Raw genomic sequence first — 27,998 nt, forward strand, 5'->3', positions numbered from 1 at the left:
TTAATTTGATTAATTACGCATAGTGTGATGTCCCCTCATGCCTCTTCTTTTCATCTCTCAATTTCTCCATTCCAAAGTCCCCTTCCTAGTCGGTCATTCTAAAATCCAAGATTGGATAAGATGACACCAGATATACCCGTTTGTACCGAGAATTTGCAAAGTTGATTATCGTCATGCCTCTATTCGTATTCGAAGTCAGATTTCCCCCCTCCAATGCCTAGGCAATCTATAAATACAAGCGCTACAACTGGTACAAAAGACCACCAGCCTCTGCAAACTTCTGCTGATACTCCTTCAAACTCGCCCACTGACTCATTTCCTCCTGGTCACGCTCATAATCACTGAGATAACTCATGGAGCGACCATTCGGCTGTGGACTCACGCTTTCGGCACTAGAATCAGCCGTAGAAGAATGACACTCCAGTCTCACAAGTGTCTCGATGAATGCGTGTAGATAAGATTCCGCTTCTGTAGATGTGAGAATATGCAGACCTGGCGTGGATGATGATGCAGGAGCTTGAGTGTGTTTGGGACGAGAGAGGCTGAGGAGCGTCGATGCTACTTGGCGGATTTTTCCAGTCTGGGTGCTGTCAGTTTTGTGCTTGTATTATGTGTTAGGGGAGGGGACGTACGATGCTTGCGCCGTTTGGCTCCATGTTTACTTCGTTGACTGTTCGTAGAAGTATGAAGAGATCTTTGATTACGAGCTTGCGCTCTTCGGCCATGATGCAGCCAATAGAATCTTGTTCGGCATGGATCTGGGCCTGTGAAGATTGATTGGATGGACTGCTCGCTGTTGGAGTGAGGGTCGGGGTTGGATCCAATCTGCCTTCCTGTTTGATTTGAGGTGTGATGCTGCCGAGCGCGGAGAATGCGGACGATTTGCCGTACTTCGAGAAAGTCTCGAAAAGGCTCCAGTATTTTTCAACAAGATAGGATCGAGTACACAGCTGGCTAGCGTATATATTGGCTTTCTGGATCTCGTACTGGATAGCACGCCTTTCTTGGTGGATGTGGTCATCAGAGTAGCCGAAAATCGAGCCATCTTCCCCGAGACCCGCAGGAGAGGTGTTTTTGGGGTGATGGAGAGAGAGTTCAATGGGAACATTGACCAGGGTGGATTTTGCGGTTTTGAGGCACCCTAGAAGACAGTTACGCTGGTGCTCCCAGTCAAATATCTGGCCACTGCCAAAAGCGATTTCCCAAGATAGAAGCGCGGTATATGAGCTATACACGCGAACGTTTGCGTTGAATCCGACTAATTGTGAGACACGGTCGGATGGCTGTAGCTCGACATGTGTCGAAAACAGAAACTCGTCATCAATCTCTAATGGTAGTGGCGGGTAACGGTGTGTTGGGGTCTCTGGTGGAACATGAACTTTGAGATCAGAGTTGCCCATCTGATGCAAAGTTTGGTATCCAACCAAGGTAACATAGAAAAGCCGTCGGCCGAGTTCTTGTGTAATGAGGTCAACGGTCTGGGTTTCCATGAAGTTTGGTGCTGGGTAACTCTGGAGTGTTGCTGTGGTGGGCGAGGTCGGACTGGTCGCACCCATTGTCGAAGATGGGACTGGTGATCTACATAGGTCATAGACTTGGAGCATCGCTCGACATTCTGACAGATAGACCCGGCATCGACTCATGTTGTTGATGTAGCCAGTACATACTGCGACAAAGTAACTGATCGCTGCGTCATAAACCGTGGCATCGCGATCGAGGTATCCAGTGCCGCGGGCCTGGATAGCAACATCGAGACACCGCTTCACCAATGCAATTGAGTTGGGAAATGCAGTGCGCTCTGCTTCTGTATTCAGTCGGAGTTTGGGCCTCCGAGGGAAAGAAGCCACCAGCAGCCCGATCATCGAGGCCAAAAGAGCCAAGAATGTGTGGCTGGTGATATCCTCCCGGCGCTCAAAGGCCGCTCGGAAAGAAGGCTCATGAGGAATTGGAACCAAAGGGTGAATATAAGTAAAGAAGTCGTCCAAAAGTAATTGCACTGTGCGCAGGGAACATATCGACTCCGCCGATAGAGGCGACGCGGTCTGGTTGACCAATGGCACTACCGGTGTCACCGGCGTCACAGTCACGGGCTGAGGTGTGGCCGCCGGGGGACAATCTGCTGGACTCAGCGATGTCTCTTCTGGCTCACGCTTTTGTTTCTTGAAAGCCTCTGCATGGCGGTTGGGAGGCCCGCGGCGTCTACTTGGTCTTTCATAGGTGCATGGAATCTCCAGGCTAGCGCATGACCGACAAGGCGGCCCACCAGTATCACACTTGCATGGTGGATCAGTTTTTAGTGTCAGGATCATACGAAAGGGACCGTACCTTCACTTTTCGAATACTGCAGGCATCACAGGCCTTGCGAAGCCTTGTTCTCTGGTCCATTTGAATGCGCGTGCCTCGGTCAGCTCATATTTGATCGCGACGGGGATTCAGGGTCCAATGCCAAGGCCAGGACCGAAGAAATGCCGAGAGCCGAAAGTCAGTGCGAATTGATTTGAACACTCTCAAGGCTCTCAAAGCTCCCCTCCAAAAGCGCCAGGCTTGTGCTGTTTACAGAGGGAGACCGGAAATGCAAGGTGGATTCGCCGGATTTACTAAGCGGGCGGGACTGCCCAGGTGGGAGATCTGGGAAACCCGAGGTTCATGGCTGTGAACACTTTCCCTTTTCTTTGGCTCTTGGATTCTGTCGCAAAGATCGGCGGAAATCATTCACATGAAACGGGCTAATCATAATACAGAACTCATTATTGAGCAATGTATGACGACGTATACAATATGATGAGTTGCGATCGACTCAGCACAGACCAAAGGGTCTAGAAGTGAAACATTAGGGGCGCCTCTAAAGCGCCAATACTACTATTTAATGATAACTATCATTTAAAAATTAGGGCATGATGTCATCACGGTATTGCTCTCCCAGTCGGTTTGACTGTTGGGTGGCAGCTCGTCGCTTGCGTTCAAGATCGGTCACCCAGAGTGCCGACCCAGCAGCCGTGGTCATCAAGAACAACATTGAAAAAGGTGGGATCAGTTGGAGGATGAGGGCGACCGTTCCAAATCTAAAGCCAAAAAGTTAGACTCCACACTGAGCCGGATGAGCAGGGAAATATGACTTACGTGGTATACTGCAGCTGGCGTCGACTGATACTTTCCTTCCTTTGTTGCTTGGACATGTCCAGCAGGTGGAAATAACGCCAGTGGTGGAACGGACCAGCACGATATCCAGTCAGCACAAGGAACATAGGAGTACCAGCAACCGGAATAAAAATAAGCGGGAGTAGAATGATAAACTCGGCGATCTGTCGGAGCGAAAAAGGGGAATAGATGGCACTGGTAGTCGGCGTGCCGAGGCGCTTGGCCGGGTCACCAGGTTCGGGGTAAATCACTCGGGATGTGGTGACAAGCTCTTCTTGTCCCTCATTGACCAGTACAGCATCAAAGATGTCGACCAGGGTCTCATCCACGAAGAAGGCCTCAAAGAGAGCGGCCACGATGGCAGCTCCTTCTCCGAGTACCAGGAATGCACCGCTCACCCATGCTGAGGAGCCCTGGAAGACAGCAAGGAAGGCAACCTGAGGCAGGTATGTGAAGAAGAACAGAATGAAGTATATGAACGTCGATAGAAGGACGATAGGCAGAAGGCGGGCCTTGAAGAGGGGCCACAGGAACCGGTTTGATGCGAAATAGAAGATGCCCTGGCTCACAGTCAGTTTCAAGCTCAACATAGGGATGTAGAGCTACTCACCCAAAGCGGGTACAGCCATGCAGCCCGACTAGGATCCCAGACTCCAGACATGTTGGTATGAGTTCACCAAAGAATCCTGTCACCTGGAGAAATGCATGCGGACGGATTGGAAATGCTTATCGATAAGACACACGTGACCTAAACCAAGTGGACCCAATGTCACGTGCCCATTGCTATTTTGTTCGAGAAATTTTCGCCGAGCGCCCTTTTCCTTTTCTTCTTCACATAAACTGAACTCCTCCCTATTCACTCTGAACTTTTCTTTCAATGGAAGTTCTGGAGGGGAAATGGGAGGAAAGACGAACTCTGCTGGCTTACCCCAAACTCTTCTACTCAAGCGTGGAGCGTTTGGAAATATATTCAGCTGTACATTCCCATTTCTCAATCAAAACATACAATGAAAATCTCGAAATTACACTCGACGCTCAATCTCCTTCACAACATGCTCCAGGCTGTTTACAATAGCCGTTGGTCGTAGATCTGGAATCGCACCGTCTTTCCATCCGCCGCCCATGCGATCAATCCATATAGCCTGCATGCCCACACTGCGTGCACCAACAATATCGAAGGGATTGCCGCTCACTAACCAGATGTTCTTCATTTTGGATGGGCCTTTGCCCGTCTTGATTGATAGATGCTCATAGCATGCTCGAGCCGGTTTGTACTGTCGGACTTCGTCGACAGTGACCACGTCTTGGAACACACTCGCGTGTGGTGACAGATCTTCGGACCGTAGAACCGAGTTCGACACCATGGCTTTAGAACCATTGGAAAATATCACAGCTTGCAAGCTTGTATCAGAGGCTATTCGTGTCAACGTTGGTTTCACGTCGGCGAATGTAGAGAGGTTGTCATAGGCGTGCATCAACTCGTCAATGCCATGCTCGTCTAAGCTCGTCTCGTTGTCCGCTAAGGCATGTAATAGCGAGTTGCGTGTGACAGTCGAAAAATCTTCATAGCGACCTGCGCATCATGAGAAGTGCGCATGGTCAAGGGCAGCTCTACTCACCCATACTATTCAACCTCCATGTGTACTCCAGTTGGTACCGCCTCCACAGCGCGGAGATTGATTTCGCCTTGGCATTCTCGAAATGTTTCTCGAGCTGTTTGACAATTGAGTCAGTAGACAACAAAGTCCCATAGAGATCGAAAGCGACTATATTCTCGGCCATTGTGTCTGAAGTTAAGAACCTTGGGGAAGTATACCGGAGAGGATTACGGGAAGTTGAAGGATGATGTCAGGGTTCCGTGGGGCAAACCTGCGAATTTCCCCCCAATTCGACACTCCCACCACTCAATGACCGAGAATTACGATATATTCCGGGAATGTCTGTCCAATGCCATCGTGGCACGATCAGAAACACCCAAAGTCAAACGCAAAAAAGGCAAACGAAATGAGCCCACCGCTCAAGCTCCAATTCCAGCTCCAGAGCGAGTAGACCCGGAAGAGCTCGCCGAATTTGTCGATGTACATCTTTCCCACCCAGACAACCTCCAGCCACCCCCAAACTAACCCACACAAAGCTAACAAGACCAGTTCCTTGCCTCAGAAGCATTCACCACTTTCCCCGAAGCTCTCCAAACCCTCACCTACGCAGCCCTACAACACGACCCATCTCTCTCCATCTACGTCGCACAAGACAACGACACACCCCTCCCCCGCCAAACCCTTGAAACAATCTGCTCCCCCATCCCCGTCAGCGTCTCTGACTCACTGACAGTCTACGGCATAATTCCCGACGCAGCAGACCTTTTGGACTTCCTATCCCCCGTGCTCACGGAATACACGAGCAGTGTAACAACCGGACCGCCCGTGTGGGCGAGCACACGCGCAGATGCCTGTGAGATCTGCGAGCGGGACTGGATACCGCTTTCTTATCACCATTTGATTCCGAGGGGCGTTCATGCGAAGGTTCTAAAGAGGGGTTGGCATGATGAGTGGACGCTGAATAGCGTTGCTTGGCTTTGTCGGGCGTGTCATAGTTTCGTGCATCGCATGGCGAGCAATGAGGAGCTTGCGAGGCAGTGGTATACGGTTGAGAAGATCTGTGAGAGAGATGATGTTATGGATTGGGCGAAGTGGGTTGGGAGAGTGAGGTGGAAGGCGAAATAGATCTAGATGGGGGGACCTTGTGGGGCGTCATTTTGTATCAAATGCGGTTTGACAAGGTACCCTTGGGCTGGCTCTAGTCCTTGCCCTTTGTATATAGCATAGTTTCTTCAGTTTCGCCCAACTCAGCTATTTGATGGTTATTTGTAGAAAGATAAAAATTGGTGACAGTTGGTCATGATATTTGAGAATGTACATGCGCTGCATTTGCAGCATTCGTTCCTCCATTACACAGAATGTATGTCTCCTATTCCAGATGATAGAGATGCAACAACGCCCATGCCCCAGATGCAAGTCGATCATGTCGAGAGACAGATAAAATATGATACAAGTTTGGAAGAAAGTTAGGGGTTGAGGGTGAGGTTCCCCGGGCAAATAATACAAGCGATCATTTTGGAAATGACCGCGGAAATGGCGAAAACACCGAACCGACCTCGGACATCTTATAGATATCGTTTCTCGAAGATCTCGTCGTAGCACTGGATGCGGTCGCCAACAGCAAAGTCGGTCCAGCCCTCGAATCCGATACCACACTCGGTATCTTTACGCATTTCGGTGACGTCCTTCTTGACGTTTTTCAGAGAGGTAATAGCGCCTGTCATTGTAGTTAGATACGTTTCAACCGGTGTTTGGATGTGCGTTCTGTGCTTACCATCGTAGACCACCTCCTCACCGCGGAGCACCTTGACCTTACGGGCTTTGTTGATCATGCCGTTGCGTACACGAGATCCAGCAATGAGCATCTTCTCGCGTCCCTTGATAGTAATCGAAAAGACTTCGCGGATTTCAGCCTCTCCAGTCACGCGAATGGTAACTGATGGAGGCAGGAGGTCGCTCAGAATGCTCTTCACCTCGTCAGTTAGTTTGTAGATGATGTTGTGGTCCATGATTTCGACCCGCTCAGCCTCGGCCATCCGCATCATGTTAGGATCGATGGGTTGATTGAATGAGATGATACGGCCACCGGCGGTGGCAGCGTGTTCAATGTCGAATTCACTGACGGGGCCGACGCCTGAGCGAATGATATTGGCAAACACCTCATTATTTCCGATCGCGCTGACTGAGTTCATCACGGCCTCAGCAGAGCCGTCCACGTCAGCCTTCAGAATGAAATTGACAGGCTTGGGCCCAGTGGACTCCGACTCCAAGCGCCGACGAGTTTCATCTTCATCTTCCTTCTCGCGTCGGCGGGTTTCGGTAATTTCACGTCGGGCTTCATTGATGGCAACCATATCGATACCCATCTTCTCAGTATCCGTCCTCTCTAAGCGGTACTCCACGACTTCCTTGGCTTTCTGTTCGTCTGGTGCCTGGAGGATCTCGGTGCCAGCACCTGGCTGTTCTCTCCAACCATCAATCTCGACGGGCATGCCGGGTGTAGCTTCGTGGATGGTTACGCCGGCTTCGTTACGGAGCGTGCGAACACGAGCCCATGCAGTACCGGCGACAATGATATCACCTGGTCGGAGGGTTCCACGTCGAATAAGAGCGGATGCCACGCGACCGTAGCTCTTTGTGGAAGCTTCAATGACCCAGCCCTCAACATTACAGGCAGTGTCTGCGCGGTGGTCGAGCATTTCAGAGAGCGCCATGATGGCTTCTTCCAGCTCTACCATTCCTTCTCCAGTCTTACCGCTGACTCCGATGGCTTGCACGTCGCCGCCGTAGTCTTCAACATGAACACCTTGGGCGGACAAATCGGCCTTCACTTTGTCAGGGTTTTTGCCTTCTTTGTCGATCTTACTGATGGCGACAATAACAGGGACCTTGGCTGAGTTGGCGTGCTTGATAGCTTCGATAGTTTGCGGCTTGACACTGTCGTCTGCGGCAACAACCAAAACCACGATGTCAGTGACGTCGGCACCTCGTCGGCGCATTTCCAGGAATGCGGAGTGACCGGGTGTGTCCAGGAAAGTGATAGCCTTGCCAGCAGGCATATTCACAGAGAATGCACCGATATGCTGAGTGATACCACCGTGCTCAGTTGCCGCCACTGAAGACTTGCGCAACCAATCCAGAATGGTGGTTTTACCGTGATCAACATGACCCATGATAGTCACCACAGGGGGTCGAGACGGTAGACTAGACGGATCCTCTGGTTCGGGGGCAGCCTTGAGGTCGTTTTCGCCGATATCAAAGATAGCTTCGAAATTGTACTCAGCTGCCACCAGCCCGGCGGTCTCTGCATCGAGGATGTCTTTGTAGGTGATCTCCTCAAAGCCCATCTCTTCCATGCGGGCCACGAATTGTGCTGGCTTGACGCCAATCACATCGGCCAAGTTGCCGACACTGATAAATTCGGGTAGGTAGAGGGGAGCGGGTTCGGCCTTCTTCGCTGCCTTTCGCGCGGCCTTTTCTTTCTGTTGCGCCTTGCGGTGTTGGCGGGAGCGTTCTCGCGCGGCCTCATCAAATCCATCATCTTCAAAGTTTGACTCCCGTCCCTTGCGGTCCACCCGGTTTTTCGTTTGCTTCACGGGCTCCACGGGCTCCGGGTCCGCCATCTCAAAACTTTCCAAGTTGTCCAATACAGACAAGTCCCAGGATGACGGATCTTTCTTTGGTTCCTTCCTTGCATCCCCAGAGGCAGATTCAGTTTCCTTGGTGTGGTGTTGATCGCGATCTGTATCAGCTTCCCAATCTTGGTCCATCTCAGACAAGACCGACCTGCCCAAATTCCGAAGCTTGCTGTCATTTGTAGGTTCCTCGGGGCGAACTTCCTCTGGCCGCTCCGTTTTGCAGTGTGGACACTGTTCTTTGTATGAAAGAACCTCCGCCGCGCATGTAGGACAATTCCAATCTCCAGCGGCGTTGATCTGGTAGCTCACGGGTTTTTTTTGCTCTGGCTGGATTTTTGAAGGAGGACCCGGCGTCAAAAATGGATTTTCTTCTCGGCGCGATGGATGCTTTTCGTAAACGCGGCGTGGCTCAATGTGGCTGAATTTCTCAAAGTTCTGACGTGTGTGTTGGGAACCGAGCTTCTGCCAATTAGGGCGCTGTTGGGCAGGTCCATGGGAATCGAAAGGATTCTTTTCCTCAGAGGAATTCTGCCCTTGGAAAGAGTATCGGCTTGGCCTATCTCGTTGATATCCGAAGCGCCCGCGAGGCGATCTTGTGTTCTGGTCATTCTGGCTCGGTTTTCCCCTTTGCTGCTTCGAGGGGGTGGAGGTGGAGGCCGACTGTTGGCGACGATTTTATCGCGCATTGCTTGTTCCGCGGCGCTTAGACCGGTCGGGGTTGAGCCTGTTACTTTGGGGGCCCATCGACTGCCAAACTTGGGTTTGGTCGGCGCTCCATTGCTGTTTCCTGTTGGCGAATCGGAAGAGTTCAGACGTATCGCAGATAATCGTAAGGTCCGTCGTATTGTGAGAGTTGTTGGAGAGGGTACTAGACAGGCTGAACTAGACCACTCGGTCCGTCGCGAAACCTGACCGAGGTATTAGAAAAACTTCAGCACTTCGGTAATTCTTGCCACTCACCCTACACACTGGCCGACGAAGCATAATTCACTGGTTGCTCCTCATTTGCGTATGTCAACACCTTGGTTTTTCCCAGCAGTCCGATGCGCTATCTGCTTATGTCATGGTATATGCTGAGATCAGCAGAGAGTCTTGGCGTTTGCTGTCCACTCATTACTTCCGCTTTACCACTTCAATCTTCCGCTGTCCTTGTTACCATCCTTTCAGCTATCTTCTTGTATTCTTTTCTAAAAGGGTTATCTAGAAGTGGTGCCAGAGACCCAAAGAATAGAATCATCATAACACTCACGTATATACATGGTTGATCTACACAGATCACGCGGTGAGGTTTGAGATCTATACCTTGACCCTCCAATGCCATCCAGTTTTGGCAACCCGAGAAGCTGCACCTGCAATTGCACCCAATATTATACAGCTCCCTGCAAAGGCCTGCGCTCCTGTGTAGCTTCCATTCATATTTTGCACCAACGCACCGTCGATTGCGGGACCAGTCAGGGTGGCGAACCCCACAAAGCTCAAGATCATTCCAAGCCGTGTACCTGTTTTTCTAACATCTGGGGTCATGGTTGTTGCGGCAGCTGGAAACAGAGACTGCGCTGCCCCACCTACCAGGCCGTACACCACGGTGAATGCGTACAATCCTCCCTCGTCTTTTACCGCGATCCAGGCGTAGATGACGATAGCCACTGCAAAGCTGAAAGGAATGAGGATGTTAAGCTTGCCCGTGATTTGGTCTCCCACAAGGCTTGGAATGATCCGACCAACGACACCGACGCCATTGAGTATGAGGACATAGTCTTGCGTGCTTTGGACCTGGATTTGGTCTCGGGCAAAGTTCCCAAGATAGAAGAAGGCAAAGTACAGACCCCAGAAATTGAAGAACATACTCAAGGCGAAGAAAACAAATGACTTCTCCTTAAAAGCAGTCCAATCAACAAGTGGCCCTGTCGAGTGGGCTTTAAATCGAGGCTTGAACAAGAAAAGACCTGGGACCTGGGTCACCAGCATCACAAGTCCAGCTGCACGCACTGTCCACCCGAACCCAACATGTTGCTCATAAATCATTTGGTTGATAATGACAGGGTAAACCATTCCGCCAGTCGCCGCTCCAGCTGCAGCTATTCCCACAGCGACAGCGCGATGCCTTGCGAAATAAGAAGACATGACCGAAAGACCTGGGCTGAACGTAAGGCCATTTCCCAGTCCCATGCAAACAGCCTGAGCGAGGAATATCTGCCAATATTTGTCACACAGAGAGAGCATAAAGAACCCAAACACCTGCAGTAGGACCCCGGTCGAGTATACGATTCGAAAGTATCCTGCATCTGTGGCCCTTCCTGCGATGACTCCCATAAAAAACAGCAAGGAAACTTGCACACTACCGATCCAAGAGATCGTAGAGGCATCTTGTGAAAGAGTCTCGGTGTAGAGTTGCTCGAATACGGAGAAGCCGTTGCTCACTCCCCAGGAATTGAAGAAAACAAAGTGCATGCAGAGTACCTGCAGCCATGCTGTGAGACCACCGTCCGGCGGTGCTGCGGGTGAGGCAATTGTGCCATCGGCTTGATTAGGTTCGACTTGAGGGATTCGCTTTGATTGAGCCATGTTAAGATCAAATGTTATTTGGTTTGAGGAAAGGCCACAGGAGGGAACAGCAGTCCAAGGCTCCAGAGGTGTAGACCTGGAGGGCTACTTTGATTACAAATTTGAGCAATTTACGCAACAATCCACCGACGCGCACTCCTTCCAAAGTTACAACCATGTCTGCAGCGTACCGGCGTACCGGCGGGCAAGGGCGGTAATGTAAACCTAACTAGGATGTACCGACTGATCAACTGGATTCCGCATATCCCCGATCCTTCATTCTCTGTTCATGGCTTAGCCAAGACTTCCTTTGCAGGGCCAATCATGATGACTCGACGATTTGTTGGACCTTGGAAGGACAGCTAGAAAGACAGCTAGAAAGACAGCTAGAAAGACAGCTAGAAAGACAGTTAAAAAGACAGTTAAAAAGAGGCCCCGAATTTGATGATAGCTCTCTTCCGTTACCAATCGAAATATGAGATTGAGCCAATACATAACTACTCCTGTTTATAAGCAACTATCATCGTCTTTTTGGCCTCGCGTGAGCGCGGCACTGAGGCTTGTAGAACTCATTACTCATGAGGGTCTCTCACCATCAAGTTTCAAAGCACTATTGATTGATGAAGACCTGTAAAAGTATTTAGTATAGCAATAAAACGAGGACAACATACTGTTTCTAGGCCTCTGGTTGTTGGAAATGCATCGGTTCAGAAATCTCCAAGTGATGACAAATTTAAGCCAGCCCCCCGGAGAACCCCAAACCTTGGAAGTTGGTAAGCCCGCGCGGTACCGGCTCACTCACCCTTGATCATGCAGAACGGTATCTTTGTATTGTATTACTTTTAGGTATGATCTGCTCAAAGCTAGCCGTATTATGTAGTACCCAGTCCTTTGAGACCGGGATGCCAGGTTTAGGTCGGGAGACCAGTGTGATTACAAATTTAAGCCAATTGACCCACCAATGCACACCTGACCCTGGTCATCACTGACGCCTTCGTGTATGTAGTATAGCACGTTTTCGAAAAAGCCATTTAACAATCATTCTGGATTGCAATTGAATTCCACTTCAAAGCTATTCGTACCCAATTCGTGGGAGGCAGATCCCCTGCTAATCCTAGAATGAGTTGTTGTACAATGCAGTATGGCATGGACGCCACGTAACAACGACCCAAGGATCCCCGCATGCAACTTACCGTAATTTTGGAATCCAAAGCCCCGGCCTCGGCTATGGGATTTATTGATTTATCATCTGCAGGCGTCACACGGACAGCGCGGGCGAGCAGAGTCTTAAATTTGTAATCAGTGACGTTTCTACTCAGCGAGAAAGCACTATTTAAGGAGAAACGCAAGCTTCCTATATTCCCTTTCAACAGTATCAAGTTACCTCAGCTACTACATCAAGTTTATTAATATGCCTAACCTGTCAACAACAGCAGTCGTGTTGATCGACCCTTTGAATGACTTCCTCCATTCAGACGGTAAGCTCACATCGCTTCTCAAGGATCTTGACGAGCGAAATGCCATTCAAAACTTAAAAAATTTGGTCAAAGCAGCTCGCCTGCATGGTTTGCCTATCTACTACGGGCTACACCAGGAATATTCGGCCAACAATTTCAATGGATGGCGACACATGACCCCGAACCAGGTCAAGCAACAGCATATCAAATACTTTGAGAAAGGGACATTTGGATCTCAGATTTATGAAGGATTGGAGCCGGACCTGGAAACTGGTGACGTTGTTGTCAGCCGGCACTGGAATAGCGAGTAAGTAACAAATTGTTGGATATTCGAGTTGGTATCATCATCTCTAACCTCTCGGATAAAGCTCGTTTGAGAACACCGATCTGAATTTCCAGCTCCGGCAACGCGATATCACCAATCTGGTCTTTGCTGGGCTGACGGCAAATACATGCCTGGAGTCAACTGCCCGACATGCTTATGAACTGTAAGTTCAATTCACCCAATGACTTGACCTTTCCAAGGTTCACGTTGCTAATACAGTCTATCTCATCAGTGGCTATGATGTTACCTTACTGTGAGTTTGTCACCAAGCATGTGGCTCTCTCTCGCTTATAATCTAACCTCTTATTTCCTACAATTTAGCAAGGATGCCACAGCCGGGTGGTCGAAAGAACTCACCAACGCAGCGGAATTGGTTTGGCCGTTGTTTTCCCGTGTTCTCACTGCGAAGGAGTGGGAAGACACTTTGGACGCGAAGAAATTGTAGGCTAGAATTGGGCAGCCATCATTGAAATCTGGTAGTCTGCAATGGAAATCAATTTGAAAATCACGCGCGGCCTTGACCAGTTATCATCACAAGCATCAGTGCCGCTCACTCGCGGCCAAAAGACAATTATAGTTGGTTATATCCATGGATATAGGAGTAGTGATGTATTGGCTTGATCTAAGAGGTTCCTAAAGCCATCACTTCTATTAATACCAGAGTTGATCAATATTTACTAGATACAATAACTTGTGTTTATTAAAGATGATATTGTGTAAATCATGGATATCTAGACATCCAATTTAACTATCTTTTGAGCTGTCTTTTGAGCTGTCTTTTGAGCTGTCTTTTTAAGCTGTCTTTTGAGCTGTCTTTTTAAGCTGTCACTCTAACTATTCACTATCCAGTCGATGGGTATTATGGACCTTAAGATGAATTAGTAACAGAAAGTCTTGGCTAAGCCGTGAACCCAGAATTAATGATGCCTATGCAGCCTATTAGTTCAAGCCAACCAGTGGACTACAAAGTCAGTATGGTATCCATGGGATTTTGATCCTTGCCTAGAGGCACCTTCGGAAGGAACCTCAATTTTTAAGGCGTCTTATGTTTCCCGGTCCCGGCTCCCCTCACTTCACTTCACTTCTTCACCCAAACTCGCCTGCCTACTCGTTAGATTTGTCATCAAGCTCAATGACTAAGCTTACCGTTGAGCACTGAGGATAATCAACGTCAACGCAACCATCACAAGGTGTTAAGCCTTCTTATATTCTCTACTTATATCCAAGCTCATGCTGTAAAATCCGAGAGCGTCAGTGGAGTTTGGGAGTCTCAAATCGAATCGTGTACACTGCCTCACAACATGGCGCGTACAAAGCTCACAGCACCCGGGACTCCACCAAACCACAGTCGATTAGGCCGACGCAAAAGAGCACGAGTGGACTCGGACGAAAGTGATGTCCACAAATTTAATCAGCCACATCATGCTGAACCACAAACAATTGCGACCAGCGCAGCTCAGGCTGTCCTTTCATGGGCTGCTACTGTCTCTCGAATAGAAGCGGAGGAGATGAGCTCTCAGATAGAGCGATACAAACATTGGAAAAGTGAGTAGTGACTGCAATGACATGGAGTTACGAGGTTACTCTAGCTTGCCGAGCTAACTTGGATGCATAGGAGCCGGGTCACACCATGAAACAAGCTGCCGTGTCTGTCTACAGGATGGCGCTCTTTATCCATGTGCTACCTGCAGTTTGGCATTCCACACGAAATGTGTGCCGCCAGGCTCTTTAGATGAACCAGAGACTTTATATTGTTCTATTTGCGTTCGACGTGGATGGAACCATTCCCCTCCAGAACTGACGCCACCCGCTTCCCCGGTCCCTAGCCCTATCAAGCAGGCCTCGGTGTCGACGACTTTGAAACCAGCGGCGTCATCTTCCACAGCGTTGTCGGTTCCTCGTACCGCTACTCATCAAGGCGAAGAGTCCACGCAAACATTACCGACGCAGACTCCACCAGAAGGCTCTAATGATGTCCTGCGTGCTTCGAACGACCCCAACAATACCCAAAGCACACCTACTACAAATGCAGCTTCATCGGTCGGCGCTGCTCGTGACATCGACGACTCTGCATCAACAGACTCTCGGCCACGTCGCAAAAGAAATTCTCGATTCGCCACCTTACCAAGCGATGTTGATCATTCCCTCGCAATCATTTACAGCGAGCTTGAATCAGTCGCAACCCTCAAAGCGGAGATACAAGCACTGAAAGGCCAGAATACTCAAAGCAACCAGACGATCAGGATGCGTGACAACACTATCGCCATACTCCGCAGAGATCTTGATAAACAACGGTCTGAGAATGCAGAGTTAGTCCAGCTGAGAGCCAACATCGCAGAACAGGGCTCTGCCAAAGAGGAGCTTGAAGAACTCCGGGTCAGAAATGTTGCCTTGGAGTCCGAACTACGGGATTCAAAGACCCAGACCGCTGCAGCGCAGGAACTGGTGGATGATTGGAAAGGAAAACTTGCGCAGTTGCTCAAATCATAGCATGCGATGGCTCGTATTTAGCGATGTAACCTTCGAAATGTTCACGGGTGTCATTCGACCTGATATGCGCTTGCGATTCATCTATAGTTCAGAGTTGAGGAATTGGTCGTCAAATACATGAGAAGAAATCTTATAGGATTATACGAGTCATGGTCAATTATGTTCTAGATCGATACACGCGATGTCTATACTCAGAGACTTGGATATCCTCATATCCTCTAATATGTATATAGAACGACGTAATGGGGAAAATTCGATGAGGCCCTATTGTGGGTAAAAAAGGGCACGGATGTGGGTTATGACGCAAAGGGTGAGAAGGCACATGTCCACGACAGAAAGATTTTTAAATAAACCGAAAGAAACACTTCATGATATTCGCTATACTCTGATACTCAAATACCCTATTTATTGTTTTCTTGAATTATTGCCTTCAATTGCATAACGTCGTGGTCGTCGAAACGAACTGGACCCGCACCGTCATTGGCTAAAATTTTATTGCCGTCACACACCCCTCGTTTTCGACGTTTCTCTCTGCAACGACCCTGGCATCTTTGCCCCCGTCTTGATTCCTTTTCTTTCAGATTGCATTAGCGTTTTCTGATCAGCGATCGCGCACTGGACAGGCGCATTTCTTTCTTTTTTCTGATCCCCGCGACGTCACGTCCCACCCGCCATCATGCCTCCCAAGAAACAAGCCAACGAGCCTAAGAAGAAGAAGGCCACCGTTGAGGATAAGACTGTGAGTATCGCAATACTTCGACCATCTCGGAGCGACGCATTTTCCCCTCTCGGATCGCTCTCGTCGTCATCAGAGAAATTTGGTACTGTTGGAAGTGCACGGCTGACATGCTTCGCTCTCTAGTTCGGTCTGAAAAATAAGAAGGGAGGTGCCGCCAAAAAACAGATTCAGCAGATGAACGCACAGGCAGCAAGCAACAAGAACGATAGCGAAAAGAAAAAGGAAGCCGAGAAGAAGCAGCGAGAGGCCGAGAAGAAGGCCCAAGAGCAGGCCAAGAAGGATCAGTTGGAGCTGTTCAAGCCCGTCCAGGTCCAGAAGGTCGCTTTCGGTGTCGACCCGAAGACGGTACTATGTATTTTCTTCAAGCAGGGCCACTGTGACAAGGGCCGCAAGTGCAAGTTCTCCCACGACCCCAATGTCGAGCGCAAGGCAGCCAAGAAGGATCTGTACACCGATTCGCGTGACGAGAAGGCCGAGGAGGAAGAGAAGAAGCAAAAGGATACCATGGACGACTGGGATGAAGAGAAGCTTCGTAGCGTCGTTCTCAGCAAACACGGAAACCCCCGCACAACCACCGACAAGGTCTGCAAATTCTTCATTGAGGCTGTCGAGAATCAGAAATATGGATGGTTCTGGACCTGTCCGAACGGTGGAGCCAAGTGCATGTACAAGCACAGTTTGCCACCAGGGTACGTTTCGTCCGCTCTCGCCGACAAGGTACTCAAGCTAACATATTGAGCAGATTCATTCTGAAGACCAAGGAACAGAGAGCTGCCGAGAAGGCTCTCAAGGACAAATCGCCACTCAACACCCTCACTCTGGAAGACTGGCTCGACTCAGAGCGTCACAAACTGACCGGTACCCTGACACCGGTCAACCCGGAGACATTCGCCGCATGGAAGAAGGGTCGTCTGGACAAGAAGGCCGCCGAGCAGCAAGCACAGCAGGCCAAGGATGCTACCGGTCGTACATTGTTCGAGAGCGGTAACTGGGCCGAGGAGGACAGCGAGCCCGAGGAGGGCGAGGACGAAGACGGAACATGGAACTTGTCAGTTATGCGCAGGGAAACCGAGAAGCTGCGCGAGCAGAAGGAAGAAGAACGTCTTATCAAGCTTAACGGAGGGGAACTACCCGCCCCGATACCCGAAGCTGTGGGCTGAGTACCCGCGCACCTTCACGATATCAGATTCGTGGGCCCTTGAGATTCATCCCCGGAAACGTGGAACTCTGATGGTTTCTTCCACGTTACCGAGGGATCGGATCGCGATGTCGAGTGATCGCTACGACAGCCTGCTCAACCTGCTCGCTTTGTATGCAACCTCGCCTATCACCGAGGGCTCGGCTGGTCGTCTTGTTCTTTCCACCTCTATACGTTTGTACTCCAAATGTCATGCGCAGAGGGGAAGGGCAAGACTGGCTGGCCACGGGGGCGCAAAGGCGTTCGTCTTGTGTCCCATGTGACGGAAGAATCAACGGCCAAGATACCTTTTGATAGCACCTTTTTTCGTTGGTAGCAAAAAGTTCGTTCAATGAACCCGATGCGTTTATTTCTACTCTTCCAAACATCTTCTTCCTTTATAGACATTGGTTGCGAGTTTATATTACACTAACATACAGGAGCTCATACCCGGTCTCACTATACCCACATTCTCCATCTCCCTCCGCTTCCAAGGTTCCCATGCTCATGTCGTGTCGCAGCCGAGCCGGCATTGCAAAGTAGCACAGCGAGAGTCATCCATTTTGAAAGCACATCACCCCTCAGACTGCCGAGACCCGAGTAACACAACTTCCAACGCCCCCAAATGCATGCAGGGATCGAGTTTCGTAACAATTACAGTGAGGCCTTGGCTCGCAAAAGATTATTTTCAAGCATCAGGGCTGTGATGTCTTCCGCGACACCACGAGAAAGCTCAAACCCACGACCCCCAGCCCCATACCCATGAACGATATACCGATCGCCAGCGAGCTTCTCAACCTCGATCCGCATGCCGCCTTCGCGCGCAGGTCGCCGACCCACGATGTCACGAATCACATCAAACTTACCCCCACTCTCTGCCGAGAACGGGAACCATTTACTCGCATTAGCGAGCAGCCGTTTCCTGGTCTCTAGAGACGGGTTGGGATCCCAATTATGAGGCTCCTTTGTGCCCCCGATGATAGTCCCACCATCAAGCGGTCGCGGAATACAGAACGACCATGACCCATCTATATTCTGCCGCGTGATGGTTTGCGACACGGGGTTTCGCACAAGACAAGTTTGACCTGGATGATATCAGCAACCGCTCAACATACAGAAAAACAGATAGCAACATACCTCTGATGATAAAGGCCTTGGGATCCCCAATCCCAATCCCAGAGCAATTCACCACCGTCTTTACATTCCCGAAGCTAAACGCCTCATTCAAATCCGCAAGCGTATACCTCCTCGTCTCGCCGCCTTTCAGCACGAACTTGCGCAACAAATGCGCACAGTAAACAGGCGAGTTCACCACATAGGTTCCATACTGCACTCCCCACTTCACGCCCTCGGGAACCTCTTCTCCGCTCAGCACCCGGAATCCATCTAGATGCGAGTATAGATCATGCACGCTCTGGGGATCTAGACACTCGGCGGGCGGAACTTCGAGGTGCTCAATTCCCTGAATGAATTCAATGCCGGCGCCCGGCTCAGCGGTTCGCTTTAGATACTCGTATGTGCGCTGTGCTTGGTTCGATTCTCTCAATGCTTGCGGCGAAGAGCCGGGCACGGGTCTGTAGTGAGCACCGGCCCAGGGCGAGGCATAATTGATCGAGGTGTCTGATGGAAAATCGCGGGCTACCAGAAGGATGGACTGTGCGGGGTTCTGGTGTTGGATGTGGAGTGCGGTGGTGAGGCCGATAACACCCGCGCTGGTCTGGTCAGCTGGGAGGTTTTGGTTGTGAATTGATGAACTGACCCGATTACCACGATTGTTTCCTTAGACATGGTCACCGGGCTATAAGAGAGGGCATATAGCCAGAGGTGCGTATGTTGGAGGTGTTAGTGTTGGACTGGTGAGTCAAGAAGGGTCCGGGGTAACGATAAGCCCCGCGATCAGATGATATGCCATCGCTGCGGGTTCTTTTCTTTTGCTTCTTTTCGCATTCGATTGGACTTCTCTTCGATTACTCCGACTTATACACTCTGGACGCATTTGGCAACAGACATCGGAATATCTTCCGATCTTCTATCCGAGTCACCTACGAAGCACGGAGTTGTATACATTGAGACATGCACTTCGTATTATCCCCGTAAGTTCAGGGCTAGGATTCCTTTATGCCGACTGCCTGTATCTCGGAACTGGTCACCCAGTGCGACATGCGACATGCGACATGCAAAAAGAAAGACACCCCCGACTTTTCTCTTTGCCCAAGCTCGATTGGAAACCTGTGCCTGTCAGAGGACTATCACAGAGGCCCAAGCTCCGGAACGTTCGACGGCGTGCAGGTATGACTGCAGACTGCTGTCACATCACATCCACTGATTTCATACTCCGTACTTCGTACAATCTGGAATTCTCAAGACGAGGACATCTGGTGAGATTCTCGAAAATAGAAAGAAGAATGGAGCATAGAAGGGTCTAGTGTATGCAGTCAGAAAGCATAGAGCATTTAGTATATTTAGTATGCAAGTTGGAAAAACGCTCGAATCGGGCTGCTATAGGTCCAAATAGCTGCACATTGCACCTATTACCTTTCAACTGCAGAATGCAGCGTGTTGAGGGGTGTAGGCGCCGAGCGATCAGCAGTGATTGGTGATTGGTGGGCCGAAGGTGATGAAGCTGCAGACTGCACGGATCCCAATCACACTGTCAGCTCACATTTTGACATTTCTTCTTTCAAAGTGAACCGTTCCTTGCAGTTGAACTCTTAGAGTTATCTGGACATACAGAGTCCGGACAGCATAGTCATTGATATACCGAGTGCTTGAGACTTGGTATACAATCAAATTACTCCGAGTGATCGACATGCATGACACTAAATGATAGCGGCTATACTACAATTACAGGGGGACTCTGCCAAAACCGTTGACCCCACCCATGACGATACTGATGGCTGTGATTCGGGAGCCGCCTGCATTGATCTAAACTGGTGAACTTTCGCTGTCTCGGTTCTGCATGCTCGTTGGTGCAGTCCCGCGGGATAACCCAGCCACCCAGAAGGCTCGATCTCACCGTCTCCGCTAATGAAACGTGGAATTGAACATACTCATATCTGAGTCTTCGCCGAACGCTCTGTAACTTGAAAGCGGGTCAACTGTATGGCCCGTCAGGAAATGAAGCGCCCTAGTAGTATGTCCCGAGCGCCAACCACCGTCCATTACTGATTTACTCCCTACTTTTTTGGGCGGTCCTTTGGGATTTGAATTTTCCTGTCCTACCGGAGCATGCGCCTTTCATCCTGGATCCACGGGCAGGGGCGCCTCCTTATATGTATATCGCTTACTCCGTATAGATAGACCTGCAACTTGACCCCGGTCTGATTTCTCTTCGTCACAAACTTAAGTCCTTTTGGTCACGCTACTATATTGAATGTGATGAACGTGCAAGCGAGTGATCGCATTCTCTAAGAGGCTGGTTTGAAGTGTTACCCTAGGATTTTTTTAATCTTTGGGTTTCCTTTTTCCAACTCCAACGGCTACGCCCTTTTTGGTTCTCGTGCATATTCCTGGGCCTTTTTTTTCGTTTCCATTTTCAGTCTCACGCTATTCATTAAAAAGGCCCAGATTGTCGACATAGCTAGCCTACTTTACTCTCTGGCTACCTTTCTGGTCAGGTGCTAATTTTACTCCATCACTTCGGTTTCAGATGTGCCTTTACCCACCCTAAAGGACCTTCTTTCTTCATCTTGACCAGATTCAGGCGGTTGGTCGAAGGTCTGAATGGTCTTAATTGAGTAAGTGGCCCATTGAGTTCTAATAGTCCTTATTGTTGCTGGCTTGTCAGTCACTGTTAGCATAATTGTGGAGCTTTGGCATCCTGAGCAGTGCCCAACGACAGCACCAATCCGTTTCTGCCAATGAACTATGGAGATTGATTGTCTCTGCAAGGGTTTGACTGACGTGGCATTATATTCTAGGCTCAATTGCGACCCTCGAGTATCGTCAAAATGGCGCCGCCGCCAGTAGCGCAACCGCGCTTCGAGCCCTGCGCCTCAACGGCATCGCTATTTCTTTACGCTCAAGGATCGGCTATTTTATGCCTGCACCATGACACATTGGCGGTTGAACGGAGGTTTGAGAGTCATCAAAGAAACGTGGAGTTCATCTCGGTGGATAACGTGAGCGAGCGAGGTGCGGGGAGATTGGTTGTGAGCTATGATGCATCGCAGACCGCAATTGTGTGGGATATTTTCACGGGGATCGAAATTGCTCGTTTAGCCTGCCACGAATATTTGCGGGTAGCTTCGTGGATGCACAACGGAAATGTCGCTTTTGGTAAGGTTATAAATGACAATTCTGCTGTCAACCGCTAATTGATCCACAGGCAGTGGTAACGGCGAGATCGTTTTGTTCGAACCGTCGACATCAAAGCATGTATCTGCGCGCACTATTTTCGATCCTATTACAGCTCTGGCTCCTGCGGCAGATTGTCGTACCTATGCAATTGGGTATGTTGAGTAAAGACATTCAGAGGCACTGACAAGCTAATTTGGCATCGTAGGTATCAGAATGGATCTATCTTGATCGCGAATCTACTTCCTCAATTCACTATTCTTCACACTTTGACTACCTCCCGTGGTCCGTCACCGATAGTTTCCCTTGCCTGGCATGCATCTTCGTCAAAGCAAAAATCAGATATGTTGGCAACACAGTCTTCAAATGGAGATTTACGAGTTTGGAGTGTGGCAAAGCCACCAAGCAAAGAAGCACCCCGGGTAATTAGGGTATTAAAGCGATCGGATTCGAGCTCTTCTGACCCCAAATGGATGGGATGGTCAAAGAATGGAAGGCTTGTGCAATATTTGGAAGGGTATGATCTATCAGTTATGGAGCAAGGAAAAAGGAACAAACACTGACAAAAGCCTTGGAAATAGGGAGACTTGGTCTTGGGATGTCCGAACAAAGCACGTTACGTATGATCCAATTCCGACAATAGACGGAGTGAGGGGAATTGCAAACTATGGCCCAACCGCGACTTTATTCACCCTCGGTCCTCAGAGCACAGTGCAGCAGTATGACGTGGAGAATCCAGCGCTCGTCGCAAATGTGCAGCATCTTCCAGTCGTTGCCCGACCGAGTACTGCAGAGGGCAGCCGATCACAGAATATGTCTTTAAGGCGACTGCAAGACCCACCTGATATTCGAGAGACCTCCAGTAACAGCAGGCACCAACCATATGGCTCAAACGCCATCGAGAATGTCCGACAGCGAGCAGATCTGACCAGCCCTGCATCGTCACGAAGCCGAACTGAATCTGTCAGCTCCAAGGCCTCGTCCGGGAAATACAACACTCGGCCTCTCGCGCCGCCGAGCCATTCCGGTCAAAGTGCGACGACTTTCTCCCTGACTTCGGGTGGAAATGACACGCCTTTGGCTTCTGCATCTTTCGCATACCCTGCCTCTGTTTCAATGTCATCAGTCAAGAGTTCAAAAGCAGGATCAAGGTTACGGAACGAGGTTCAGCTAAGTCCGGCGGACAAGGGTGGTTTGGATCTTTTTCCATTCACTCGGGCTCGCTTGAACGATGTGCCTTATAGACAACAGCCCCCTCTTGATGAAGACCATCTTACCGCGGACAATCTACGACAGCGGATGCTGAGTCTAGTATTCGGCTGGGATGGATCTATCCAGGATCTAGTCACCGATGAATGTAGGTCCTGCTTACCTCTACTGACAGACATAGTTATATTGACCTTTCTTAGTGAGCCGCCACGAGCCTAGTAGCCAGAGTGCGATCTTACTAAATCGGTGGTGTGGAGAAACTGACACAAACGAAATGGCTTCTATGATCAACCCAGGACAGGTAACGACTTCTGACTGGATGCTTCTCGCTTTGAGCCAGATGAGTGGCCAGGCACAAGCAAACAAAGTTGGTCAGGCTTTTGTGCAAAAGCTACTGGAAATTGGAGATATACATACCTCTGCCGTGATTCTGCTCGGCCTCGGGGACAGGAACGATGCAGTTGAGGTTTATGTCTCTCGCCATCACTATATGGAAGCAATTATCATGACGTGCCTGTTGTTCCCATCCGACTGGCAGCGCCAATCACATCTTGTTAGAAAATGGGGGAGCACGTTGTTACTCATTCCCATCAGCAACAACTTGCCATTCGTTGTTTTATGTGCACGGGAGCGGAGTCATCCGAGCAGTGGTCATCACCATCAGCACAGCAACTTGCAACCTTCGGAGATAATGGAGAAAGCTATTTCCCGATGTCCCCTGAGTATCAAAGCAACGACTCAGACCTGATGCCCGCGCCAATTCGATCAAGATCCACGTCGAATCCGAAGATTGCAGCTAAGACACCATCTTTGAAGCTGATCACTTCTTTTGGTGCCCCATCGAACAATAATGCCCAGTCAACCGGACGTTCCCGCTTGTTTGCATTGCAAACCGATGATCGCACGCCGACAAATGCACCAGGAGTCACACCTATTGCTGAGTCTGCTGTCCCAGATACGGCAATGTCTCCCGGTGGCTTTGGGTCATACAAATTGAACAATATTCAAAGCCTCAATCAGGCTATGTCGCGGACTAACACGCCTTCTTTCAACCGCCGCCGACTACCCTCTATTGGAGAAACCCCCATAGATTCGCAACCTTTCACCTTCGCACGGTCAGATTCATACAGCCAGAATGAATACAGCTCAACATCAGAGAATGAAATGAGCGGACAAGACCAAAGTCAGGACGAAAAGGAGGGTAACAGTGGTCTCCTCACCTTGCCGTCTGCGAAATATACACCCGGCATGGAATCATACAAGCCCAGCCCCCAAACCGCTTTGCAAGGAAACCACAAGTTTGCTTCTATCAAAGGTCTCCCATCACCAGCCGCAGGAGTGTTTGAAGCACTTACAATAGACGATTACCGGAACGGATCTCGCGATCGAAAGCCAGACGGGCTTCAGATCGAACTATTGGAAAGTGAACAGAATCACCAAGCTCGCTCTGATCTGCTTCAGAGTGCCAAAAGCACAGCATCAACAGCCAACAGCTACGCTTCTGCCAAAAGTCCGAGCGTCAGTGGGCGCAGCATTGATCAATACATTAGTAGCTTGGATGAAGCAAATTATCATGCTCGGAAGATCCGTTCCCAGACGCCCAGCCATGGAAGACGAGACCCAGACGACGCAGTCGGCCAAAGCTCACACATTCATCGGCATCGAGATGCATCCAGGGATACTCGGGGTAGAAATGATCGCCGCTACATTCAACCCTCAAAGCGCTCACCCTCCTCGCCCGTTCCCATGTCCCCTGAGGAATTGGCTAGGTATGGCACAACGGAAACCATGGCGCCGATTGAGCCGCGCAAGGGCAAGTCTCGTGCTCGAAGTGCGAGTAAATTGAGAGGAACGGAGCCAAGAAGTCGTCAACGATCTTCTAGTCGCCATACGGCAAGCAGAGTTGCCCTTGATAAACACGATGTCTCGACCCGAGGTCGCAGCGACAATCGACTTGCATCTAGCACCCGGTCACCATCGTCGCCTCTCCCAATGTCATTGCCCACGGAAGAGCCGTCACAGGATCTGAATAATCCTCTGAGACTAGTTGAAGGCAACCAGAAGAGGTTGCGTTCACGTCACCGTAGTGCTAGTCGACGCCGTCCGGAGAAGGAAGCAAGTGCAAAGAGAGATCCATCTACAGAATCCAGGCACAAAACTTCGCAGAGTCTTTCTGTGATTCAACCTGGCCCTTCAGTTGATCCCTGGACACAGCAATCTGAGCAAGAGCAGCTAACAAGCAAGGTTTTTGGCCAGCAAGATAACTTCGATGCATACCCCAACGATCAGCCTAGCTCAAGGGCCAATGAATTCCAAGACATTGCATCTCCCACGACACCGTTCATCAGTCTAGCAGAGAAGCGACGCAGAGATATTGCCGCTGCTGAACTGGAGGCGAGGAGGATGTCTCTCGCACGCAACCCATCGGCACCCAACATTCCTTTCCCAGGCGAAGCGCAGAGTATGAAAAGCCCAATTGAGAGCCCACCACCCTTTTCCAGTGGAAGCGCCTTCTTCCCACGAGTTCCATCGCGAAATCAAGTCTCTCCCAGCAAACCATCGCCCGATTATTCAAGCGGCTCTGATTCAACCTCCCCGCGCTCCGGTATGCCCGTCGGGCTGCCCGCAACTCCTCGAGCCATGCGCCATCCCAAGTACGGAGGCACTGGACAGGACGAACAGCAACCTTCCATTCCAACCATCCCAACCATCCCGGCAGACACCAATCTCTTTCTCAGCAGCGCGCGGTATCAAACCGATACTGAACCAATCGGACGTTCCATGTCTGTCCCCGTCCCAGAAGCACCGCACCACTCACCCGCGTTGACCAACGACGTCCCCATGCATCCACGATTCAACCCATCTCTTCCACGCAGTCGATCCAGCAGTCGAAGCGGCAATACAAGCCACCGACGCGCCAGCTCAGGCGGCTACATCTCCGGCGCCTCTCCGAGTCTCGAAGTAAGCATCGAAGAGACAATCGAGAACGCAATGGAGAGACCCGCAGGCGAGTACGAGTCAATGCCACCCCCTCCTCCGCCTCCCCCATTGCTCGCCGAGCTACAACATCTCAACACTCCTCCTCCCCCGCCGCCCTTATTCCCATTCTCCGGTACCCCACTCTCGCCTCGTGAGTCTTCTGCAACGATCGATGTCGCCATTGACAACGAAGATCTTGGCCATATCCTCCCTCGCGCTATGACAGCTGCTCCGGCTCTGAATGTCAGCAATCACAGCCCCGAATCTCGTTCGTCGGGAAGTCGACGCATGTCATTTGACCACCGGCGCAATCGTAGCTCGAATGAGAGCTTCACGAACAAGCTGCGCAGTTTGACTCGTATGCGCAATAACAGTCGCAGTGTCGAGCCTGATACTCAGATGACAGAGGTGGCTCCGTATGAGAGCTTGCAGCCGCATGTCTATGGGTCTAATTCCAACTATGTCCTACCGAGTCAGAGCTACGTCTCGCCGGGTCAGAACTTTGTTTGAATCCTTGCGAAGAGAAAGAGCTGCTCATGCTTCTAGCTTATATGTTCGACTTTCTATCATCGTTCTATTTGCCGTTCCTCTTTTTTATTCTGATCTTTTTGCTTTATGAAATTGCGATGTCTGGATTCAAATGCATCACGCATCATGTTTATTGCTTTTCTCAATTACTTCCCCTTTTTTGGGGCTCATACCCTTTCGCTCTGCACTCATGTCTTGTTGTTTTATGCCCCATCTCATACTCCAAATACCGTATATCCCATCATGCCCCCTGCTATGCTTTTGCTTTTATTGGCCCCGATCACACGATTTCTTAGTTTCTGGTTCTGATTAATATTCTTTCCATCTTTCTGCTCGCAATCGCAGAAGATGGTATCATTTATTCTCAACTTTGGTCATGACTCTCTTTCTTCTTCTTAATTGGCGCCACTTTCAAGGTTATATCTAAACATATATGCCTGCAAAGGCTAATAATACTGTCAGATGTTTCGAATTCAAAAGATCTCAATGTGGGAAACTGCTCAAGTGCCAAGAGACCATGGAACTATGTTACACATCGATTCAAATGTATGGCTTGAAGAAAGGGTAGAGGTAAAATAAAAAATAGTCGGAGGATCATCCATGGATGCTCAAGATCCCCAACCGCGGTTCCGAGGAGACCTGTCACTGCCAGCGTTTCGCTCGGCATCAATCATTTTATCGAATTCAGCCTGTGCTTTGTCCTTCTCGCTCTTTGATTCGGCTCTATAGCGGTCTTGTTCCGCGTAATTGCTTTCGTAGGAATAAGGATTGGGCGACGACTGAGGCGCGGCAGACTCTTGAGATTGTGAGCTTGCTGCAGCGTTCTGGCGTCTAAGGCGATCCCAAGCACTGCCCCTTGACGATCCATCAATGTTTGTGTTCCGGTATTCAGCAGCTGTGGGGCTCGCATCGTCGTCGTCGAAGAAACTAGCTCCAGATGATTGTTCGCTCACTTGCTGATTGCCCCTACCGCGAGCCCAAACCGGACCAGATGAAGTAGGCGTAGTTGACTGGCTGGAAGGAGGGTTGGAGCTGGATTGGGTGGAGTTGGAGGTTTCGTATTCCGAGTATGAGTTTGGTGGGGTGGAGTATCCGTTGGCGTCCTGGTCGTAGCCACCGGCATGTCCGTCAGGCGAGGTAATCGCCTGCTTGAGTTGAACGCCGATGGTTGGTTCGCCAGTGCGCATGGAGCGGACTCGCTCAGATGCCGCCTGGAGCTTGCGCTTACGCACATCCTCAGGCTTCTGGTTACGCATCTCCTCTACGAACCACTTGAGTCGTGGGTCCGTCAACATGTTTTTGGCATCATTCCAGACAGCATAGATATTACTTATTGTGCCAAAGAAACATGTGAAAAAGAGCAGTCTGAAGCCTGTCGATGCGGCGAATGATTTCAAGGTGAGCCCGGAACTTGACATACGCATCGCTTCGAGGATGGCGTGTGGTGTAGGGTTTGCGCGCGGGAAGTGTGGCGACGTTCGTAGTCGGTAGTAAGCCCATGAGCCTCCGATAATAGCTCCGACAGGCAAACCGATCCTGTTGTGGTATAGCGATCGTGTTCCATGCTCGACAATGGCGTCCAGCTCGGACTGGGTGGGTGATCGTGCCGTCAATACGTAGTGGTTCTCCACTCGATCCGTAATTGCGAAGGAAACTTTGCGTCTCCAATTTGCTGTTCCGAGGAACCCGAAATACATTGTGAAAAGGTCTGGCCTTACGACTGTCTCCTGTCGGAGTTGCAGCGTGTTGTATCGCGCGAGCGCGGGGTTGTGGCCAGGAAGGCTCCGAGGTTCGTTTGTGGAATTCTCATAATTGCTGTATTGGCCTGCCTGTGGCGAGGCGTCGTCGGAGCTCATGGTGAAGCTCTTCTGTGGATTGAG

General features: G+C 50.1%; 12 protein-coding genes across 12 annotated transcripts; 5 read left to right on the top strand and 7 right to left on the bottom strand.

Annotated features, from left to right (window-relative positions):
• Positions 1 to 241: 241 nt before the first annotated feature.
• Positions 242 to 2,385, bottom strand: N7506_001095 (uncharacterized protein; the record flags this gene model as incomplete). Its single annotated transcript, XM_056950391.1, has 3 exons — positions 242 to 580; positions 633 to 2,273; positions 2,326 to 2,385. 3 exons carry the CDS (start codon positions 2,383 to 2,385, stop codon positions 242 to 244), a joined length of 2,040 nt encoding a protein of 679 aa, XP_056816306.1.
• A 502-nt stretch (positions 2,386 to 2,887) lies between these two features.
• On the bottom strand, positions 2,888 to 3,799 carry N7506_001096 (EI24 domain-containing protein; the record flags this gene model as incomplete). The annotated part of the gene is made up of 3 exons (XM_056950392.1): positions 2,888 to 3,062; positions 3,121 to 3,698; positions 3,749 to 3,799. The coding sequence occupies 3 exons, from the start codon at positions 3,797 to 3,799 to the stop codon at positions 2,888 to 2,890; spliced, it is 804 nt and encodes a 267-aa protein (XP_056816307.1).
• A 361-nt stretch (positions 3,800 to 4,160) lies between these two features.
• Positions 4,161 to 4,920, bottom strand: N7506_001097 (haloacid dehalogenase, type II; the record flags this gene model as incomplete). The annotated part of the gene is made up of 2 exons (XM_056950393.1): positions 4,161 to 4,711; positions 4,758 to 4,920. The coding sequence occupies 2 exons, from the start codon at positions 4,918 to 4,920 to the stop codon at positions 4,161 to 4,163; spliced, it is 714 nt and encodes a 237-aa protein (XP_056816308.1).
• A 125-nt stretch (positions 4,921 to 5,045) lies between these two features.
• N7506_001098 (HNH endonuclease) lies at positions 5,046 to 5,861 on the top strand (the record flags this gene model as incomplete). Its single annotated transcript, XM_056950394.1, has 2 exons — positions 5,046 to 5,216; positions 5,286 to 5,861. 2 exons carry the CDS (start codon positions 5,046 to 5,048, stop codon positions 5,859 to 5,861), a joined length of 747 nt encoding a protein of 248 aa, XP_056816309.1.
• A 440-nt stretch (positions 5,862 to 6,301) lies between these two features.
• Positions 6,302 to 8,506, bottom strand: N7506_001099 (translation initiation factor 2; the record flags this gene model as incomplete). Its single annotated transcript, XM_056950395.1, has 1 exon — positions 6,302 to 8,506. One exon carries the CDS (start codon positions 8,504 to 8,506, stop codon positions 6,302 to 6,304), a length of 2,205 nt encoding a protein of 734 aa, XP_056816310.1.
• Positions 8,507 to 9,670: 1,164 nt separating this feature from the next.
• Positions 9,671 to 10,939, bottom strand: N7506_001100 (uncharacterized protein; the record flags this gene model as incomplete). The annotated part of the gene is made up of 1 exon (XM_056950396.1): positions 9,671 to 10,939. The coding sequence occupies one exon, from the start codon at positions 10,937 to 10,939 to the stop codon at positions 9,671 to 9,673; it is 1,269 nt and encodes a 422-aa protein (XP_056816311.1).
• Positions 10,940 to 12,329: 1,390 nt separating this feature from the next.
• On the top strand, positions 12,330 to 13,145 carry N7506_001101 (cysteine hydrolase family protein; the record flags this gene model as incomplete). The annotated part of the gene is made up of 4 exons (XM_056950397.1): positions 12,330 to 12,682; positions 12,744 to 12,863; positions 12,933 to 12,953; positions 13,022 to 13,145. The coding sequence occupies 4 exons, from the start codon at positions 12,330 to 12,332 to the stop codon at positions 13,143 to 13,145; spliced, it is 618 nt and encodes a 205-aa protein (XP_056816312.1).
• An 856-nt stretch (positions 13,146 to 14,001) lies between these two features.
• Positions 14,002 to 15,190, top strand: N7506_001102 (uncharacterized protein; the record flags this gene model as incomplete). The annotated part of the gene is made up of 2 exons (XM_056950398.1): positions 14,002 to 14,245; positions 14,316 to 15,190. 2 exons carry the CDS (start codon positions 14,002 to 14,004, stop codon positions 15,188 to 15,190), a joined length of 1,119 nt encoding a protein of 372 aa, XP_056816313.1.
• Positions 15,191 to 15,866: 676 nt separating this feature from the next.
• Positions 15,867 to 17,089, top strand: N7506_001103 (translation machinery-associated protein TMA46; the record flags this gene model as incomplete). Its single annotated transcript, XM_056950399.1, has 3 exons — positions 15,867 to 15,929; positions 16,053 to 16,618; positions 16,672 to 17,089. 3 exons carry the CDS (start codon positions 15,867 to 15,869, stop codon positions 17,087 to 17,089), a joined length of 1,047 nt encoding a protein of 348 aa, XP_056816314.1.
• A 671-nt stretch (positions 17,090 to 17,760) lies between these two features.
• N7506_001104 (FAD-dependent oxidoreductase) lies at positions 17,761 to 18,894 on the bottom strand (the record flags this gene model as incomplete). The annotated part of the gene is made up of 3 exons (XM_056950400.1): positions 17,761 to 18,191; positions 18,244 to 18,818; positions 18,866 to 18,894. 3 exons carry the CDS (start codon positions 18,892 to 18,894, stop codon positions 17,761 to 17,763), a joined length of 1,035 nt encoding a protein of 344 aa, XP_056816315.1.
• A 2,162-nt stretch (positions 18,895 to 21,056) lies between these two features.
• Positions 21,057 to 26,100, top strand: N7506_001105 (uncharacterized protein; the record flags this gene model as incomplete). The annotated part of the gene is made up of 6 exons (XM_056950401.1): positions 21,057 to 21,384; positions 21,434 to 21,557; positions 21,611 to 21,919; positions 21,984 to 22,759; positions 22,812 to 23,077; positions 23,206 to 26,100. 6 exons carry the CDS (start codon positions 21,057 to 21,059, stop codon positions 26,098 to 26,100), a joined length of 4,698 nt encoding a protein of 1,565 aa, XP_056816316.1.
• Positions 26,101 to 26,726: 626 nt separating this feature from the next.
• Positions 26,727 to 27,974, bottom strand: N7506_001106 (putative endo-1,3(4)-beta-glucanase; the record flags this gene model as incomplete). The annotated part of the gene is made up of 1 exon (XM_056950402.1): positions 26,727 to 27,974. The coding sequence occupies one exon, from the start codon at positions 27,972 to 27,974 to the stop codon at positions 26,727 to 26,729; it is 1,248 nt and encodes a 415-aa protein (XP_056816317.1).
• Positions 27,975 to 27,998: the final 24 nt, after the last annotated feature.

The sequence above is a fragment of the Penicillium brevicompactum genome (assembly GCF_028827555.1).
Source record: "Penicillium brevicompactum strain IBT 35665 chromosome Unknown utg000001l_segment0_segment0, whole genome shotgun sequence".
Lineage (NCBI taxonomy): Eukaryota > Fungi > Ascomycota > Eurotiomycetes > Eurotiales > Aspergillaceae > Penicillium > Penicillium brevicompactum.